Below are 19,826 nucleotides of genomic sequence, written 5' to 3'. Positions count from 1 at the left end.
ACGGAATTTTGCCTTCCGTTCGTCGTTGTCGTGCTTTGCATTCGAACTGCTTCATCGATCCCTTCTATAGTATAACTACATTGAAATGGCATTGCTTGGGTTGACCCAAGCCGCAACAACAATAGCAGTACGTAGGTACTTTGAAGAAAACAGGCTCATGCGCGTATTTATTTTTACAGACGATATTTTAAGATGAGATTTTTCAAAGAAATATGCAACGAGCTTGTATACGCTTGTTTGTACCAAAGACAGAAAGAGAGAGAGAGAGGGGCAGAGTATATTTTACGATGAGATATAAATTTTCAACGCTCGTCTTTCAAGTTTTTTCTGGTAAATCTAGTCTCCAATCAGGATTAATCTTGAGAACGATTGAAATGTATATTTTTTATGAAGTCACTATCGGAGGTATACTTTTTTACTGGAAATATTGCAAGTGTTATCTAGTAGAACATAATGCGTCCTTTAAAATAGTAAGAGTTTCGAGAGGGCAATTTGCTTGTGGGGGTCGGGTTAGTTCGCTCATTACGTATATATATAAACGACGAGACGAAATGGCGCGCTCGTTAAACGTTAACTCTCCCCTCTGGATACTGACAGTCAGGTTAGACGTCCGACTTAATGAGAGATATGCGCGGACAAGTTTGGTCGTGGCCATAGCAAGACAGCAGCGGATAGACAAAGAGCTTAATGAATACTCATTCTTCTTTGCTCCACTGATAGCCATTAAAAAGCTACCCGCATTAGAGTGTTTTCATCTGCCTGAGATATACTGATCTTTTTCCACGCGGTTTTGATACGGGACACGCGATTACATTCATGTATCCTGGAAATACATTCTACGTGCGACTTTTCCTCCGATTCGAATTGCTCTCTCGATTGGATCGACGCAATGATATTTTCGTGTCGATTCCAGCTTATTTACTTGGAGAGAGCGTTCTTTTTTCTCGTCGCACAGTGCACATTTCACACGTTAGCCGATAGAATCGTACAACACAATGAGACAAGATTTTTTCATCGATTCTTTTGTGAGTCGGTTCTATACTTTTCGAAAGTACGGCTTTTCTCGCTACGCTGTACATATTTTTATGAATGAAAATCGAGGGTAAGCTCGGCCTCAAGATAAGTTTATTCTATGATTTTGATCGCGATGTAGACGTTTGACGATTTAACGGACATGCTCACGGAGGGATAACAGCTGCCTGCGTTTCCTTTGTACTACACGATGTCTGTCAACTCTGCGAAACGATCATTTTCAATGTTCAAGAAGGAGGACGAATCGAGCCACGGATTATCGATCGACCAAAGCACAAACTCTTCTTCACCCAAAGAACTGTAAAAATTCACATTTTTTGAGTCAATGGTAAAAAGATCGATCATCGAGTGCAAAAATAAATCATCTAACTTGGCATTTAAATCAGCCGAAGTCAGGGCGTAAAATGCCTCTTCCTCGTCGCTATTTCCGTCGTAATCCGCTCGATCGTCATCGTCCTCGACTCGGTTATTGTCATCGTCGACGTTAGCAACGTCGTCATCGTCGTCATTGTCGTCGTCGTCGTCTTCGTCTTCGGGGAGCCGAAGATTCAAGCACGAGGAGAGCTCGCTGTTGCTTTCGTTGCTAGCCGTCAGGGTGAAATGCGAGCGTATCTCGTCTAGGCTCGCGCAACAATCGGCCTCGAGGTCGTTTATTTTACGTTGATAGAAATCCGCCATTCGGTCTAGGTCCTCGTGCCAGGTGTGATGCGTTTCTAGCCGCTGCTGTCCATTAGTACGGCACAAACGCGATTGTTATTGTCATGGGCAAACACTAGGTACGTGTGTCCTGTTGCTTTTAGTGTTTATGCATAGCTTCTACACGAGGCAGTAAAGAGCCGCCGTGTCAGAGACGTGAAATTTCACGGATAGATGTATGCAAAATGCGTTTCATTGTTACCTCGTCCAGTGACAGACTCGATGGCAATTTCGGTCCGACCTCGTTCAGCTGCTTGCCGTCGCCACCGCCGCTCGAATCAATCTCTAAATGTACAGACACATTTTAAATACCAAGGGAGATCGTTCCTATTGCATAGTTCGATGAATAAATATGCACGGACGCTGTTAATCAAAATAAAAGGCACAAAAGAAGGGTGTGAAACGGGCAACAAAAGGAGAAAAAAATCACGAGCGCCCGAGTATGCTTCGTAAAAGAATAACAAACGGACTAGTGTAGCCTTTGGTTATTTACCGAGCGCAAACACTCGCGCTCGGCACAGAAACGCCGCAGGTGTGCAGCTCTCTGTCTGTCTGTCTCTCTCTCTTTCTGTGCGGCTTGATGGTTACCTGTGCAAAAATCGCCATGGCCATTTCCCGCGACTCGCTGCTGTGAACGACATCGTTGCGATTTAAGCGGGGCTCGCATCTTGTTTAGCGTTTCGCGTAATCGCGCGATCCTCTCGGCTATTTCTTGCGTAGCCGTAACTGTTGTCATCGTCGTCGCCATCGTCGCTGTCCACCAACAAGATATGTTTAAAAGTACAACTATTTTAATTATTCGGCCAAAACGTGATAAATGAAATGATCAAAGGTTATATAACTTGTCGAATCCCGGCGAGAGTATGAAAATTCGTTGCTCACTTCGCTTCTCTCTTTTTATTTCAGAAAAAACGTCGCTGTATAGCATCGCGCACGAAAATCACTGTTTGCCGAACAGAAAGAAAAAGTGTCTTTTATCCTTTCTTCGGGTAGCTCATTAACCGGGTCAGTAACTGCACGAGTCATTAATAGGCGCTCACCTTGCCTTCTTTATTTTTCTCCTTTTTGTGTTTTCCCTATATAAGCCCGGCGTCTTTGATGTAAAAGGGGCTCGCTCGTCGAAAACTGCTCGATGCGTATAACCGCGAGCTTCTTGGCAATGGTGATTTAAAAATTAACGCTCGCAGCTCGTATTAAAAGGCCGGAGAGCAGGCGAGTCGAGGCGATGCCGGCGGTGCACCGCCTGGCGCTGCGTTAGGAATAGTCACTTTGATGTGGCATGCTTATTATAAAGTTTCTCATATAAATTTATCCTTGGGCAAGTTTTGCGTGTATGCGTATGTAATTATAGATTTTCTCTTTCGCAGCACGTATAATTGCGTTTATCTTATATATTAAGAATTCTCATGCACTCGAGACGTAGAGTTCTTATAAACTCGTTTACGAAAAGAGTTGAGGTAAGACGACTGGAGAGGAAGTCAGAGAGGAAGAGAAAAAGCGTACGCTGCCTTCGTTAATATTGCATTATCGGATTTGCGCATCCTAATTATTTTATCATCTTCAAGACGACGTGTAATGCTTGAAAAACGTCGTTCGCCTTGTCGGGCGTGTGCGCTGCATACATATCGATCGTGTAGGTGCTTGTAACCTTTTCTTTCATCTTTATTGCTCGATGATCTCTTACCTCTCAAAGCTCTACCGAGACCTTTTTTCCCATTATTTTTTATTCATTTTAATATTCATTGTCTTGGTATACTTCATTAAACTTTATAAATCTAAAATTTACTTACAATCCAATTCATGCTAAAATTAATAATATCGAAATGAAATTTCCAAGTACTCTTCAGCCTCGATCACAATTACTCCGTCAGCAAGTGCAACTCCCGCATCGTCGCAAAATGGTGTATTTCAATTGTCGTAGCAGTAGTGGAAAAAGTGAGAGTTGAGAGGCGACCATTGAGTCGCCCCAGAGCCGTAGCAGCACGCAGGGGCTTGACCGACTCTATATACGCGATTAGTCCTCGGAGACTCAGTTTGGCACGTATCCTGCACTGCCACGCGTATTATATACGTGACATTTATGGATAAGCTTATAGTTTGAAGCCCGAAAAATTAATCATGCTTGCGCTGCGCTTTATTATGTCGCTTCAATGGTCATGAACTCTCTGCTTGAAGTACCCGTGACAAATAAATATTTAATCGAACAAAAAGTAGCGTGACAACGATTGATGCTTCTGCAGTAATTTGGAGCCGAGATCCGCTGCGATAACCGCAAACACACGCAGAGACACGTGTTCAAACGTCAGTCGGGAACGTTTATGGCGACCGCACGAGCTTACTAGTCTCTACACGGAGCCGTTGATGCGTTCCCGACGAAATTTCACATGCGAAGATACGTCGTCGACCGTAGCTGGCGAATATGTCAGCCTGAAACGTGTAACGTCCCTCGATTCTTACATCACGTTCGACGGCTATATAAAAATGTTCCATAGTAGTGTCGGTAAATTTTCCATCGACAAAAGGACTTGTTTACTCTCTCTTTCTCTTTTGCTCTCCGTCTCGATACCTCTCGCTACCTCTCACTACTTCTCGCTACCTCTCAGTCTTTCTTGCTTTCAATCGCATCAAAGCTGCTGCTCCCTTTATTCGCAATTGTGCTCCGGCTGATCTTAACGGACTTGGCAGGCCTTGCCAGCATAATCGAGCACTGAGAACGCTTGGTCAGCATGAAGCTCTTTCTCCGTTTACGGCGCGGCGCACAAAGGCCTGTCGCTCGCTCTCCAATGTTTCGAGATCTTCAAAGCCGTTGGCAAAAAAACGATCTCCTGTACGTATATATATATACGAGCAAATATACATTTGTGTGCTTTTTTACAACGTACTTTCCGTACATGTAGATGGGCTAGATTTTGCGATGATCTTCGTTGTCGATTTATTACAAGGATAGGATCGCTTCTAAAGGTCATGTGCAGCTGACTCTGCTATGATACTGCGATATATTTTTTTTATATTCAGTTTTTGTTCGCTGCAGCTCTAAATAGATGCCATTTCACTTATGCTACATAGTATGGCTACATAGAGTGTCAAATATTTTATGTCGGATAACAAGAAAACAGTCGGATGAGAGGGTTAAACTCGCACTCGTCGCATCGGATTCTCTCCCGATCGATTTGCGTACGAGGCTAAAAGCGCTCAGACCATGAGTCTGGTGTATGTTTCTTTACTCCAAGTCATAACTTTGCCATGTAAGAGGAAAAATATTATCCTAGCTTTTTTCTCACCAGCTCACACACGCGTTGCTGCGTTTCAAGTAAGCATCTTTCATTCAGCCTGACCCTATACAGAAGACACCGAGCTTAAAATGTTGGTAAATATATAATATAAGATGCAGATGCCGTGTAAAGAAGCAGCAGAAGCAGCTATATAAACTGCGAAATTTATGACTACGAGCTAGCGAGCTGCGTGTGTAGACACTGGCTTCGTAAAAGGATACGCCGACGAGAGTGAGGGAAGGGCATAAGGGAAAGTCAAGAGGCAGTATAAACTTAAAATTGGATAGTTTCGCACCTTGTTTTCGTGCACCCGTTTCTACATAGTGCGCAGATACGTTTTCGTTTTAATATGAAAATTTCTTTTCTCGAGAGTAAAGTTTCGTTCGCGACGATTTTTTCTTCTTCTTTTCACACGATCTGTGTTGAGTCAATTTAGCAAAACGTCGAATGCAGCGTATCATAATCAATCTGAAACAATTTCTATTTCCTGAAATCGACCCAAGCTCTCGACTGTATATACGTGTAAGAGAAAGAGATGAGAAGAGAGAGAGAAAGGGAGAAAAAAAATTAAAAGAATAACGTGTACGACTGGCAGAAAACACTAGTATATACGTAGCGAGGGAGACGAAACATCGAAACGGTGACCTAGTTGCACATCTACGATGAATTATTGCCCTCTTACACGTCGGCGTGTCGAAGCCATTCGCAGTTTTTTAAAGCTCCACGAAGCGAGTGTGCTTTACATGCGTTTGCTTCTTTTTGCTGCTGCTGGTGCTGCCGCTGATGTTGAGCATTGTGTACGCTGCCGAGAGAAAGAGAGATAAAGCTGCATCACTTGGTGGCTTAAGCTCGATGTTTCAATTAGCAAAGTTACGCGAGATTGTGCTCAACTGTGCGCGTTGCTGTATACCGAAAGCAAAGGAAAAAAAAATTACCGTATATATTTTATGAATTTTGCTAATCCGAAGCTAAACTCAAAATCGTCGAGCGATAAATAAACTTTTTAATCTCGTTGATAATCAGCTCGTGCCTTTTTGCAGCCCACTCTGAGAATGCATAAAAGTTCGAGGATCCAAGAGAGGTGCGCGTTTAACTACCGAAGAGGCTTCCTCTCTCGGTTCTTTATTCTCCCTACGTGAGACATAACTCGGCTGCCGAGCTTTATGTATTGGAAGCAGGGACAAGCCAACGAGTGGCGGCTTTATGTACAAAACCCTGACGACTCACTTCCTGCACCCTCGTGACTATGTACGTATACAGACGAGATGATGCAATCAGCGGATATTTTCACGTGGGCCCTTTACATGCTTACGTTCGATTATGAAATACATCTTGTGATATAGAGTACATTGGCTCGACGAAAAGTGCTTCGTGCGTGGAAAAAAATGCTCTTGAATTTTTAACCTTTTCAGCGCGGCGCAGTGCCCTTTCGGTTTGTTTTTTGTCATGCGATATAAATGACAATTATTCTCGTGTTCTTAGACAAGTATTTATAAATATGAAATTACGGACAATTATTCGTTAGATATTACATCAATCCGCTTATGCGACAGCGACTTTATTTTTCGTACCGCTTCGTTTACTTTGCGTTAAATTATTACTTGTTGCATGCTCAAAGTACGGTTTGATGTAATATGCAAGGCATACGCAGGTTGAATTTATGTATTACTATTCGACGCGCAAGTGTAGTCTTGTTTACATCGCGTCGCTGTTGAAATATTCACATACATACATATAAAAATAAATTTGTTTAAACACTCATATAGACAGGACAAAATTTTACTTTTTTGGTTATATATTTTGTGTATTTATATGGCATACGTGTGAGATATATTTATAATATGTATATAACAGAAACTAAAAGCCTTTTGAACATAACAAAGGCTTGCAAAAATTTTTGAAAAAACAAACTGGATATTTTTTAAATGTTTAAGCACTATACAAAAACAAATTTGGTCAAAAAATCACATATACATATATAATATATCTAGTCAAACTGTTTTAGTATGAAAACTTCGCTGCAATTAAATATAGTGTTCTGAATTATGTACGATGAGAGTTTCAATGAATTTCAGTGTGCACATGCGTTATTAAAAAAGAAAATAGGATTGAATGTGTGAGTATATTATGTAAATGGAGTTTTCAGATGAAATTTGAGTGTATTTAAAAGTATAATTCGTCACATTATGTTATAAGAAATAATCGGATAATTTGTAGAAAGATTTTTCGTGTCTATTTTTATCACAATACGTATCACATCAGTTGACGTTGAAAAAAAATTTTGGGATGGCCGGCCAGTTTATTGACCTGCAAATTCGCTGTACCGCCGTGCTATTTCACAATGCTATCTTTGCATACTGCACTGTTATCTCATATTAACATCGTTAGTAGCTCCATATCATCCTTTGATGTATTTGCCCTTTGTTTGTGTATATGAGCGGCTACATTACAGTCTAAACTGCAGCTGTTTTTAGTTTCTGCGTGTTTGTGTTTGCAGTGTAAATGTCCAGGTGTAATCGTACACCAGTCGCATATTATGAAATTTTTGAAAGAATAGTAAAATGTGTAATTGTGGAAAATTTTGTGATATAAAAATTGTTTTAAATAATACAATGATGCTGGAGAGAGGCGTCTCGAGGTCTCGTCTTGGGGAAAGGTGTTTTTCTTTTATATAATTCCTTAGATCAACCTATCCATTCACAATAAATATCGCTCAATGCACACTTTTATCCATACTCATTAAATCGCAGATGGAGAAAATCGTGTACGCCATCGTCATTGAAATCTCAAGTGCGCGATTTATTCAAAATAATCGTCAACGACCATGAGAAGGTGTTTCGTCGAAGATACGTAATACACACGCCTTTGAATAATGTATAAAAACTTACTTATTGTAGAGCACAATATCCGGTCGCCATATGTGATCCGAAGGCACGTGCAGCATGTGCACGCCCCCGTACTCCTTCGGCTCCCAGCGAAGTTTGTAGTCGTACCAGGACTGAAAAAAATAAAAGCCATTAAATTTCGACGTCTGACAAAATCTTGACCAGCACTACTTGGGTATTTTTTGTTATTATTCTTTTTTTTTTGGGTTTCATGTCATCAATTTTCTCAATAGCCCGCATACCTGAGAAGTCAGTGAGTGGTAGGAAAAAAGCAAAATTTACGTAGACGAGGATGGTTTTTCGAGCCGAAGGCAATACGGAAGAATACTCGTAGGTATTATTGCTATACTCGAGCGACAGCGCGGCGGTGCAGAGGCAGCTCGCGAACAGCAGCAGCATCGACTTGGTTGCGTGCGATGTGTCGTGAAAGTGCTCCGGGCTGTTTTTATTGATGTCTCTCGAATCCCGAGTATATGTAAAACGCTCGCCTATATAGCTCCCTTTTCTGTTGCTGCTGCCGCTGCTTCTTTTTCTTCTTCTTTTTCTGCGCATGCACACACGTATAATATAAACACACAGTGAAAACGAGTAAACGTCTCGGGCTTCGATATATTATTGTGAATAGCTTATACATACGCGTGCGTACATATATATACGTACACACGTGAAAGCTTGAATTCAATTTACAAACTGCACGTATAGATATGGTGCGCCTGCTGTGTACTTTATTGGCACGCCGACTTTAGAAGTGAGGACAATTGAATGACACGTCGATGCATACGTTATAACGAATCTCTGATTCAAAGAAAACTTGTGCGTCGTAAGGTATAAATTTGCATAAATGTCATTATGATTATTATTATTATTTTAAAAAGCTCCGATACGTGCTTATAATTTTGAAAAAATGGATTAAATTGCAAATCTGCCCGCTGAGAAATTCGACAGCGTTTTTGCAGTACGTCGCCATTGTCTGCACCTATAAGCAGCCCTGAGAAGAAGAGAAGAGGTCTGGGCTGCTCAACCTCTTGCGTATAAATGGGTATGCCAAGCTGTATGGAATACGTTAGGAATATTTTATATGCGTTATATGAGTATATGCGAAGGACCGCCAGTATATATACTTGAAGGAAAAAGGAGACGAGTACGTAGATATTTGAAAATGTCTTATTGTAGAATACGCTCGAGTCTGTGCTCGAAAATCTTTTTCCTCGTCTCTCGACCGTGAAAATGCAGACGGTGTGTCTACACATTTGCAAAAGTTCGTCTTTGCAGAAAATACAAGCTAGGCGTTCTTATTATTACTTCAGGTTTTCGCATGTGTGTCGCTAACAGTTGACGAATTTCGAATAGAGATATAGCGAGTGCGTCTAGTCATTTGCTTAGATGAACGGGCTTCGAATACTATCGCGTCGTCAAAGAAAACGAGACATCGAGATAAGACTGGTATAGCGTCAAACGTATACGCTCGATGGACCTCTCCGCTCGGTGAAGAGGAACGATGGTACACGCTCCATCAGTGCGGCGTATCGCGTTCTAGCCTCTATCGTTACAAATACACGTAAATCCCTCTAGAATTGCAGTTACTAAAAGAAAGAGAGAGAGAGAGAGAGTAAACAGGGCGAAGGACGCCGAGGGAATGAAAGTCGAATGCGCAGTGTGGTGTATTAAAACTCCAGACTAACTTTTTCTTTTTAATGCCTGGTTGGCGTTAGTATTTTAAATCAAATTTTCATGACATGCAGTGAGATAACTTGAAATTTTTGAAACATGAAAATCGAACAAAATTTAGGATTAACTTGCGAGACAAAGTTTTTCACATGCAAACACCACTTAGCCATGTGTAAAATCAACACTTTGCGCTTGCGTTCAATATCGCAGCTAATGAATTTTCAAAAAGTTGCGCATTGCGCGAATCGCTACGTTATACATGTGTAAGCTGCTCACACGTGCATTTTTGGATGCGGGGTATTTTGTTGCTGCACGTGCCGAGCTTAATTTCAGCAGCGAGTAAACTTTGCCTTGCTGCCACCGCTGCTTCTGACTGGCGCGCTTTGAATTCAGAAGTATGTCGGGCCGCGAATTCTACCTACGAGCTGTTTCTCGCCTGACTGCTGCTAAAGCCACAAATAAGTAAGTTAATCAACGTGATTATCGTACGCCACTGCGATTGGCAAAGTGCGTTCACACTTGGCATTACATTTATTTTTTACAGTTACAGAAATAATTTTTCTTTTTTATATGATTAAAGTCGTTGTTCTCGTTGCTTTTGTAGTTTTTTATTTTATATAGTTTTTTATTCACGTTGTGCGGCGAAAATTCAATTTAGGAGACTGGACATTTTGAAAAGTTGAACATTTTTTTTCAAAACAAGACTCATTTGACAACTATTGCCTTTTCCAGAAAAAGCTCGGTGATAAGCTAGAAAACAAGTTTTTGAAGCAGGTAACGTATAATGACTTTTTTCATTTTATTTAAACTATATTGCATTCCCGCAACAAATGTTTTATGTATTTGTGTGTGCAGAGCATTATCTCAAAGTTCAAAAATCGCATCGATTTTCGATAGAAAACAAAATCATTTTTAAAATGATCCTTACCGTTTATTCGATCAAAAGAAAATATACGGTTATTTTTTTTCATTAAGGAGTCTTCAAAAAATTTCTGGAAAGCATCTGGTTTCCGGATTCATGATGGTCTCCTTGTTTGTGCTATGAAAAATTCTGCAACTTAATGCCAGATAGGAAACTGGTCTCTTGTGGGAGTGACATTTTACAAAGACCATATAACCTCGAATAGAAAAGCTTAAGTCTGTGGTTTAAGGTAGATTTTATTAGGTGAATCGAATCCTGGCCAAGCTATCGGGGATCTGCTCTAGTCCAGAGTCTAAGGACTAGTATGTTTCATTGGGCAAATGTACTCGTTCTTACAACTTCTTGTTGGCTCGCCAGTTTGGGAAGGGGATGCCGAGGTAGTAAAGCAACGGAATTATATCATTCAAAGCCGGGCGAAATAATCTTGTATTTGAAAGCGGCTGAGCAGGTGTTCAGTATTCCATACAGTGGTCGAGAAAGCCAAAATAAATCCGAGTTTATTTAATTGAGAATAACTCGGTGCTTGAAGCATTTAGGAAAGGTGATGCACTTATCTCGAGCAATATAACTTGAAACTTTTCCACGCATAAGTTGTACGCGGCACTTGTACGCGTAAATGCGTACAAGCACTTGGTTCATACGCACAATTGTCACGAGAACGAGAGCCATTTCTTTTTACTGCAGTATGGGAAGTCGCTTGTTTGCTCAATTGCAATGTCAAGAGGCAAGATCTAACGGCAAACCACAAACTGTTGTTTGCGGTATTCCAAGACCGCAGTTAAGATTTCTCTTTTGAATTCTACAAAACGCTTTTTAATCGTCCTTCGAGTGAAATTTTGGCTTTGATCCCTTTGAGAGCTTTGAAAAACTTGCAACAATTTGGGATGTTTGCCAATAAGAAGAGTCACGCTGCATAAAATGAAGAATTGTGGTGCTTACGACTTGAAAATGCAATTATGCATCAGACATCTTTCAAGTTTCATTAACGTCCACATAAGATTTTGGTGCGTGTTAAGCCGCAATTATGAAAGTCTTAATCAAGGATAAGTTTGAAAATTCACTTACCTGCTCCACCCAGAGATTTGTCGTCATTATCTGATTTTTCAAGTTCTGCAACAGAAAGAAAACAGTAATCTCGTGAATAAAGGAGAATCGTTTGTTTGAAAAACGTATAAATGTTTATTTTCATCGAGGATAACAAAAATGAGAATGTTAAAAAAAACTTCTCGGCTGTTCGCTCATTCGTACGCTACGCGAGAACAATGCTTTTCTAATTTGCGTTTCTGCGCCCCCCACCCGCGTTTTACGCCCGAGTAATTATAACTGCCAGGAATTACATCGGGAACGAAATATCATTTACCCTGGCTACACAGTGGCTATGTGTACATAGTTACGATTAAGACATTCCGAAATTCTATACAGCTTCTGTTAATTTCACTGCGAGTTCAACCCTCTATTTTATATATATAAAAATTGATTGTTTTTTTACGTTGGATTAATGTTTAATAGTCTTGTTGTGAATAAAGGTTTTTATTAAAGTGAACTTTTTTGAAAAAATCACGTCGATCCAATGGTATCTTTGAAGGCTGGGATTATTTGGAGATTGCAATGGCCATTTGAGCGTGCGGACCAAACATGAAAATATCTTGACGCAAAAGAAGTGCACCATTGTAGAAGGAATTTAGCCTCGAAATTCCTCGTTTTTCGTGTATACGTGTTTTCTACCGACAGTAGTGGTGGTGGTGGCGGCGGCGGCAGTAGAGCACAGTAATTTAAGCTAAATTACGTAAAACGAGAGAAAGAAAAAGTAGTAAAGCTCGAGAGGTAAAAAAGTTCAAGTATATACGTGTATATAGCACGCAAAAGGCTCGAGCGCGTTTTCGCCACGTCGTGTACAGCTTAATTTAATTGCCCTTATACTCTTTCTCTCGCTTGCGCCCTTATACTGGCTCGCACAGGCTTATGTTTCGCGTTGGTTTTGTTCAATAATGAATTGAGTTCGGGCCCCCGTGTATACAAACTTGCGGCTCTTCTCTTCTCGTTATACATGCAAAAACAACCACTTGCCATGAAAAATTGCAAAAATCAAGGCAAGCGCTTGATTCATCTGCGCAGCTTAATGCCACGAATGGATTTGTAAATCAGCTCTTTAGCTGGTACATGCGACCTCGTTATATTTCGTAGGTACAGTTTTGAAAACTACATAGCTGCGAGGCTTTATAAACACTTGCTATACTCATTTATACGATACAGCAGAAGCAGCGTGGCCTACTGCAAAAACATATACGCGCAACTATCGGAGAGAATGATATTTTTTGCTGTTTTTCATTTCACGTGTCCCTATTTTTTTCCCCGCGCTATCTTATGCATATCGTACGGAAGTGTGACGAAAAAGTGCATAAAAGTTAGAGTAGTTTATATACGCGACACGAATCAAAAAGACGAGCGCTCAAGACAAAAAATCAGAAAGGATGAGCATCAGACGTACCATTTTGAACATTCAGCTGCCTTTTTTACAAACGGAAGAAAATCTGAACCCTTCCAACGAAATTGACACTAATAAGCACTTCCGGGCGTACACGCATTAGTAGAATAGCGCATGGATGAGCAACGACATTTGTGTGAACAATTTTTGAGCTATCGCGTATAAACATCGTGCGTCGCGCGCAGAGGACAGAGGGCAAAAATTAATTTACTAAAAAACTGCCAAGCCATGAAACGAAAGGAAATGAAAAACAGGGAAAAAAAGGTAGTATTTTCGAGTAAATCCCGCCCAGGGCTTTTATGTCCTCCACATTTCATCATTTTTCATTCCTCACGTACGGAAGAGGCAACGTGACGATAAACTACAGGGATTTGCTTCCTCTGTATGTAGGTAGGTGTCAAAGGGGATATTACGAGCTTTCTAAGCTTCATATAATACGCCGAGGCCGAGTTGCGGTTGATAATTCAAGTAGTTACCATCAGCCAACTTGATGACCGCAGCTACGTGGAAGGGTTTAGAAGGGGATATAAAGCCAAGCTCGGCTGGGTGCAAAATTCACTAAGCGTCGCGCCGCTCGAATTTAAAAAAATACTTTTGATTTTTACGGCGCGGAGGAGAATCACGTTGGCGTTATGAGCAAGCGCGACCTTGCAGCTCGTGTAAAAGTCATTGTACGACAAAATGCAAAGCGTTTAGTTTTCCCTCTCTTTCAGTCTCATCGCAGCATCTAAGCCGAGAGCGCAAAAGGTTATATCCGTAGCCACTCGAATGCTGCAGTTCACCCGGGCGGCGATGAGTCGACCTACATTTATGCGCCGTACGCGAGAAAGAAAAAAAAATAGGTAATTTATGTAACATCGGCGTATCTCTCTCTCTCTCTCTCTCTCTCTCTCTCTCTCTCTCTCTCTCTCTCTCTTTCTGTCTCTATCGTGCAAAAATAACTTACCGAAAATACTCGGCATTTATTATCGAGGAGCTTATATAGATCGTAGAGAAAGGGGGGAAGAAAATAAACCGCAGGCTGCGCTGCGCCATGTATGTATACGTATGAGCAACGGCGTGACAAATAACGAAACGGAAAGCTCCCAAGTGCACGGACCAAAGCACAGAGCTGCCTTTTATTGAAGCGCATCGGCAATTTTATTACACAATAAGCTTTGTATATTCGAGCTCAAAGGTCAATATCGATACAATCGTACTACTGAGCGTATGGACGAACACGTTTTTGCTCTCTTTCTATCAGCCACTTTTTTTTTATTTTACCTCGTGCCTTCATTTGTTATGGAGAAGTTTTTTTCTCGTTTTTTTTTCATTCAATCCAGTAATTTATACAATATGGCGAGATTAAAAATTGGAAAGCGAATTATTTTTAATCAATGAAAGCACAACTCATCAAGCTTACGGAAGCGCAATCGATCCCGAATCGGTTCCAATATTCTTACTCGAAGCTTTTAAGATAGAACAGGATAAACTTAGCACCTCTCCAACGTACAATCCTTTCTCGTCCGTAAACTTTACCTAGACAAGGACTTTATTTTAATAATTCATAACTTTCGAAAGGTATATCGCGTCGTCGTCGTCGTCGAAGGAGGTTCCTTGCAACTTTGAGGTGGTATAAGGTGCCCTGCTGCAACGATACCGCCGCTGCTTGCACTTGAGCAAGCGAATTACCTCGTGAACTACATGGCGCTGAGGATATGGCAGGTCTCCCCCGAGAGAGAAAGCCTGTCCTATTATAACGTAGCTGACGCGTATGCTTATCGTAATCATTGGGATAGCTCGGCAGAGAGAGAGAGAGAGAGAGAGGCCAGAACAGCAGAGATATTGCCACTGTCTGAGCGTATCGAGTCGATGATTAATCGGAAGCTCGGCCCCGCCTTGTGACTTATCGTCGCAAGCTCTGCGCTCGATATCTTACGAAATTAAAGCCGATTTATTATTTCGACGGCTGCGCGGAGAGTTTATTCGATTCGCTCTTTCCCTTTCTCTCTCTTTCTCTCTCTCTTTCTCTATCCTCTAAACACAATGACTCTTTGTGTTTCAATCGTGGGTAAACAAAAAAAAAAGTTGCACACTGCGTGCTCGGGTAAAATACGACTCTCTCCCGCGCGCACCAGACTCTGTTATGATCTTTGGGGGCATGTGAATATCGAGGTTATCAGAGCACGCGTTTGCTCAATTGTTGCAAAAGGATAATGCATGATACTACGTGTATATACGCTCGCTCGAGCTCGTTGTTTGCTGGAACGTTGGACACGCGGCGGCTGCAGCGAGCGGCGCACGAGAAACTTTTTGAATTTACGTAAATTTATGGAGTTTTATGAGTGTGTGTGTGTGGGTAATGCAGCGAAGTTGAAAAAAAAAACCAACTGCTCGCTCGGATGCTTTGTGCGCGTGAGTGTCTGTATGTGGGTGTGCGTATCGTATATATCCACAATGCGCGATGCAACGTACACTGCGCGCACTACGTCGGGCGAGCGATACACGTTTGAATTATGAATTTGTAGATTATCGCTAGATAAGCCCGCGCGCGTGCATGCTGTTTTTCTCCTGTATGGTAGTTCATAAAAAAGCAAAAGGATATCGCGCGTAAATTCAATTCGATTAAAGCAATTCGGCGAAAATGGGATTTCGCGTGGAACCGAGCAACCCCTAGCAGCTTCTTCGCTCTCAGCGGGGTTTACGTAGCACAGCTAGGATATGGAGGAGCGAGAGAGGGCAAGAAAAAGCAAAATTACGGCGACATACAGTCGGCAGAACAGCTGCACACGGATCTATATTCGCCCGCTCGCGCGTTTATAGCCGTATATAGGTCACTGTATGTCCTACATAGGAAGATTAAGGAAAAACGACCGCCCCGCGCACGGCTCTCTGTGCAGCTGCAACGGTCCGGCGCTGCGAAAGAGGCAGCAACTGCACGAGGCTCCGAATATTGCCTACGTTGTATAGAGGATCGAATTTGGCTCGTTTGTCGAATCGGATAATTTCTCTCTCTCTCTCTACCTGCAGAGAGGCAACTTGTTTACACTGTTAGACATTACGGGCCGGTAATGCTTGGCATGGAAATCGCGTTAAATTCGAATCATGCGCAAGGATAATTATTCGCCTAAAGGCAATAAACAAACTACAATAAACAAAGCTCGATCGGGTGATTTTTACGCTGTACGATCGGGAGCCTATGCATGTATGCATGTGTGTGTGACTGTGTGTATAAGCATTTGCGTGTCAGTATATCAGCTTCATTTCGGGGTCGCGCGGGTGCGCATTTTGATTACGCGACGCGCTAGTTGATAATTATAACTGATGTTCGGCTACACGGTATCTATTGAAATTCTCGGCGAATAAGCAACACACGCCGCCGCTCGAGTTTAATCAGTCGCAGCAGTGCGACGGTGCGGTGAAATCGTACGCTCGCGCGACTCGGGCAAACTAATAAATAAGGGCCAACGACCTCTTGCTTATGTGTGTGTGTGTGTGGGCTCGTGTGTGCTTGTGTATATATGAGGGTATAAGCATACACGCATACTAGCCGCGTATTTATTTATCTTTTATCGCTCGTTAAAATCAATTCGCCCTGGTTATTTTGGGCAATTTTTTAATGACCCTGCAGAGCAGTGGCTATTCGTCTCAATTAGTACATAAGTAAGTTCCATAAGTAGAGCGTCGAGTAAATATGCGCGCGCAAAGTGACTCGCGTAGCGTTGTCATTAAACAAAGTCACCATTAGTATAGCGAGACCGTGAGCTATTTCACTTTCGTTACCTCTCCTCTACTCAACATGCACAAGTGTAAAATTAAATTTTGACGTATTCAAACGAGAGCATTAGCAGCTGCGAGATTTTTCCTCGCACGCGACGTTGTTTGCCTTATTCAAGCTGCTGCTTCTCGAGGATACGGGAAAAGCCTCGGCGTTTCGAGCTGTTTCTGCGCTCGAGACAAACAGGAGTACCGGTTACATTATGAAGCTTCTTCTTCGTGCAAGTGTGCGTTTCAAGACAGCGCACTAGCTCGAGCTTTCGAACAGTTGCAATGCTCAAATTGCGTAGAGCTTGTCATTTCCAACCGACGCTTCTAATGACGTTTAAAGCACTCGAGGACGAAACTCGCGCGCAGTTTGTCTATGCGAAAACTAAGGTTATTTGCTCGGCTCGCGTGCCAAAGATTGATGACTTTTAACGCGTGCAGTTCTCGACTCTCCTGTAGCTATAGGCTATAAACGAGGAAGGGGGAGGGTGAAAAAAGCCGGCTCAGCTAGATTAGTCGAAACGTCGGACGCGCCCAAGTATTTGTTTACTTTCATGCCTTATGTATATACGTGCGATTTATAGCAAAGAGCTGCTTCCAGAGCATGGATTAAAAGCCAACCGCGCGCGCTTCCGTGGTTTAATGAGGCCGACTGCGCTGCACGCGGCTCTGGCGCAGTCGCGTACTTTCTCTCTCTATGTGTGTGTGTGTATGTTTACGAGACGTCGCAAACGTGACGCTAGCCGACTTTCTTTTGTCGCACGTGCGCACGTGCTTGGTTTATAAAGAATAACATATACAAGGTAGTCTGCGCGACGGATTTTCAGACGAACGGCTCTGCACGCAGCGATTAGCGATGTCTCTCTTTCCCTATGGTTTCGGATCATTAAGTCGGTAATTGCGCTGCATTCATAAGCCAAGTGAATTTCTAATAAGGATATGCGCGCGTTGTTGTTTATGCATTATGTGCGCTAGCTCGCTCGTACGCCAAATAGCTCGTTATTATAATTGTCTCTGATGTGGCTGATTTGACATTTCAATGACGCGCCATTCTAAACGCGCACCCGATCGATACATAGTAGCTCGCTGTCTTTCGGAATTACCCCCATAGTGCTCGAATTAAATAGTGGAGCGATGCCTTTTGTTTAGTTTACCTTGCAATTAGGCGCGCAAACGAGAAATCTAGCCTCGCGCTACCAAATCATCAACAAAGAAATTAATTTTAAATTCAAATTTATCGCCGCCTAAGAATGAGCGAGTTTACGAGCAATTTCGCGAAAAATGTTGAATTATTACCGCAGCGAGAGCTGCGAGTCGAGGATGTACAATGCCGCCGCCGCAACGCACATGTAGGCGTGTACACTACACTGCGTGCAGGCGAGCGTCAGACGTGCGTGCGCGGATATACGCGAAGCCTAGTCGTTTTCGCGCACGTACTCGCGCACATACGCAGCTATTATTGTGCAAATTAAGATAAATGTAAATCAGGAGTCGCGCGCCCGTTCCGCGCATTTGCATGCCAAATTATACAAGACCGCGTGTAATATAGTTGCAGTGTGCCTCGAGTTCCTCGAGTGCACTTGTTCGGCGAGGGGCTGAGGGGCGGACGGGCTACACACGCCGCGAAGGCTTGAAAATTTCAGTACAGCGCTCCGACGAATGAGCTTAGTTAATATTCCAGTATCAAGGCGCTGCACTTCCGGAAAATTGAATCCATAATGGCTCGGTGACGAGAGCTCGATCGCTTGATTTGTGTATCGAAGGGGCAAAAATCTTTCCCGTCTCGTGTCTCGTTACATCTATAGCTATGGAAAAATTATTAGTGCTTGCAAGCTCTGAACTTAACATATCGCACGCTTTAAGCGTAGAAGAAAAAGAACAAACGTACTGCAAATAAAGAGGAACAAAGTTTGCCGGAGTAGCCCGAGAAATTGGCTCGTTCAGGCGGCATTTTACAGTCTGACTCGTTCCAAGTTTTCCCTCTCCTTTCTTGCTGCAAGCTCTTTAATTAGAGTAACGCGGGTACTCGAGTCTCACGTACGTATTGCACGTATATGTTCATGTGTATGCGAATAAAGATCGATGCTGCTTAAGCGTAAAGTGTAGTTCCAAGAAAGAAATCACTCGACAATTGGGCCGAGAACCTAAAACGAAAAGTCGGCATAAAATTGAATAAACTGTAGGCGTTAAGCACGTGCGTTTAACGAGTGGTAGTAGTAATAGTAGGGCTAGTTCGAAGTCAGGCCGCAAATACGGGAGAGCGTCGGACAAACGGCGCTCTGTACACGCTTGACGAGGCACACGCGTCGATGAAATAGCGATATGTCGCTGGGGCATACATCAGCCACGGTCTAATCTACGCTGTTATAGCATGTGTGCATAAGTCGAGACTTAGCTGAGCATACGATCGAATCATACTCGCTGCAGAGGGGCCAGCGGTCGTGCGTGCGCGCGAATTAGCTGTCGAACAAAATATAATTCCGCCGAGCTTGCAGCTGCCTCGACATCGTGTGTCACCTGATGCGGATATATACGTACCGCATCGAAATGCAATTAAGCCCTGCATATTGGTCACTGACATTATATATACACATACATATAACGGCCGATATAGCATACCTATTGCACAGAGACATGTCGTGGGACACATATTAGGCTGTTGTTACGTGGCATGTAGCCTCGAATTATATATGCCGTGCACGAGCCCAGAGCACAGCCGGATGGGAGAGAGAGAAAAGTGCGCAGCGCCTATACGTACAAAAATAGCTATTTTTTGCGCTGAAAATATATAATCAGCGGCTTTGTTAAACTTATCCATACTTTTTCAAGCGCTACTGAAAATCGCAGTCCTTAAAAAAGAAATAAAAGATACGTCGATCGATTCGAGAGCTTTATTGTATTCCACATTGAATTGAGCATATTGAGCTCAACTTTAATTGAGTGTTTATTGAGATTACGTAAGGGAAAGCGTAATCGAAACTGCACTTCGAGTAGCTCAATTTGTTCGCTTTGTTCTCTGGTAAATTTGCTACTTTTTATTTAATATTTTTTTTTATAAGCATCGAAAGTGTGTTTACAAACGCAATGAAAATAAGTAATGTATACATTCATTAGTCGTTATG

General features: G+C 42.3%; 1 protein-coding gene across 6 annotated transcripts in view; it reads right to left on the bottom strand.

Moving 5' to 3' along the window:
- LOC106648323 (acetylcholine receptor subunit alpha-like) overlaps positions 1-19,826 on the bottom strand; it is an 89,359-nt gene that overhangs the window by 46,770 nt on the left and 22,763 nt on the right. For 5 of the 6 annotated variants that reach the window (XM_023458619.1, XM_023458620.1, XM_014365096.2 and 2 more), the window contains exons 3-4: positions 11,541-11,585; positions 7,889-7,998 (exon numbers count right to left, since the gene is read on the bottom strand). In XM_023458619.1, the coding sequence (XP_023314387.1) occupies positions 7,889-7,998; positions 11,541-11,585 (155 nt within the window). Of the gene's footprint in view, positions 1-7,888; positions 7,999-8,127; positions 8,260-11,540; positions 11,586-19,826 lie in introns of those variants that run through there. The other variant, XM_023458622.1, reaches the window with a different exon arrangement.

This window comes from Trichogramma pretiosum, unplaced genomic scaffold (genome assembly GCF_000599845.2).
Source record: "Trichogramma pretiosum strain Unisexual culture from Peru unplaced genomic scaffold, Tpre_2.0 scaffold24, whole genome shotgun sequence".
Taxonomy (NCBI): domain Eukaryota; kingdom Metazoa; phylum Arthropoda; class Insecta; order Hymenoptera; family Trichogrammatidae; genus Trichogramma; species Trichogramma pretiosum.
Note: the sequence above shows the minus strand (reverse complement) of the source record. Positions and strands in the feature narration are given on the sequence as shown.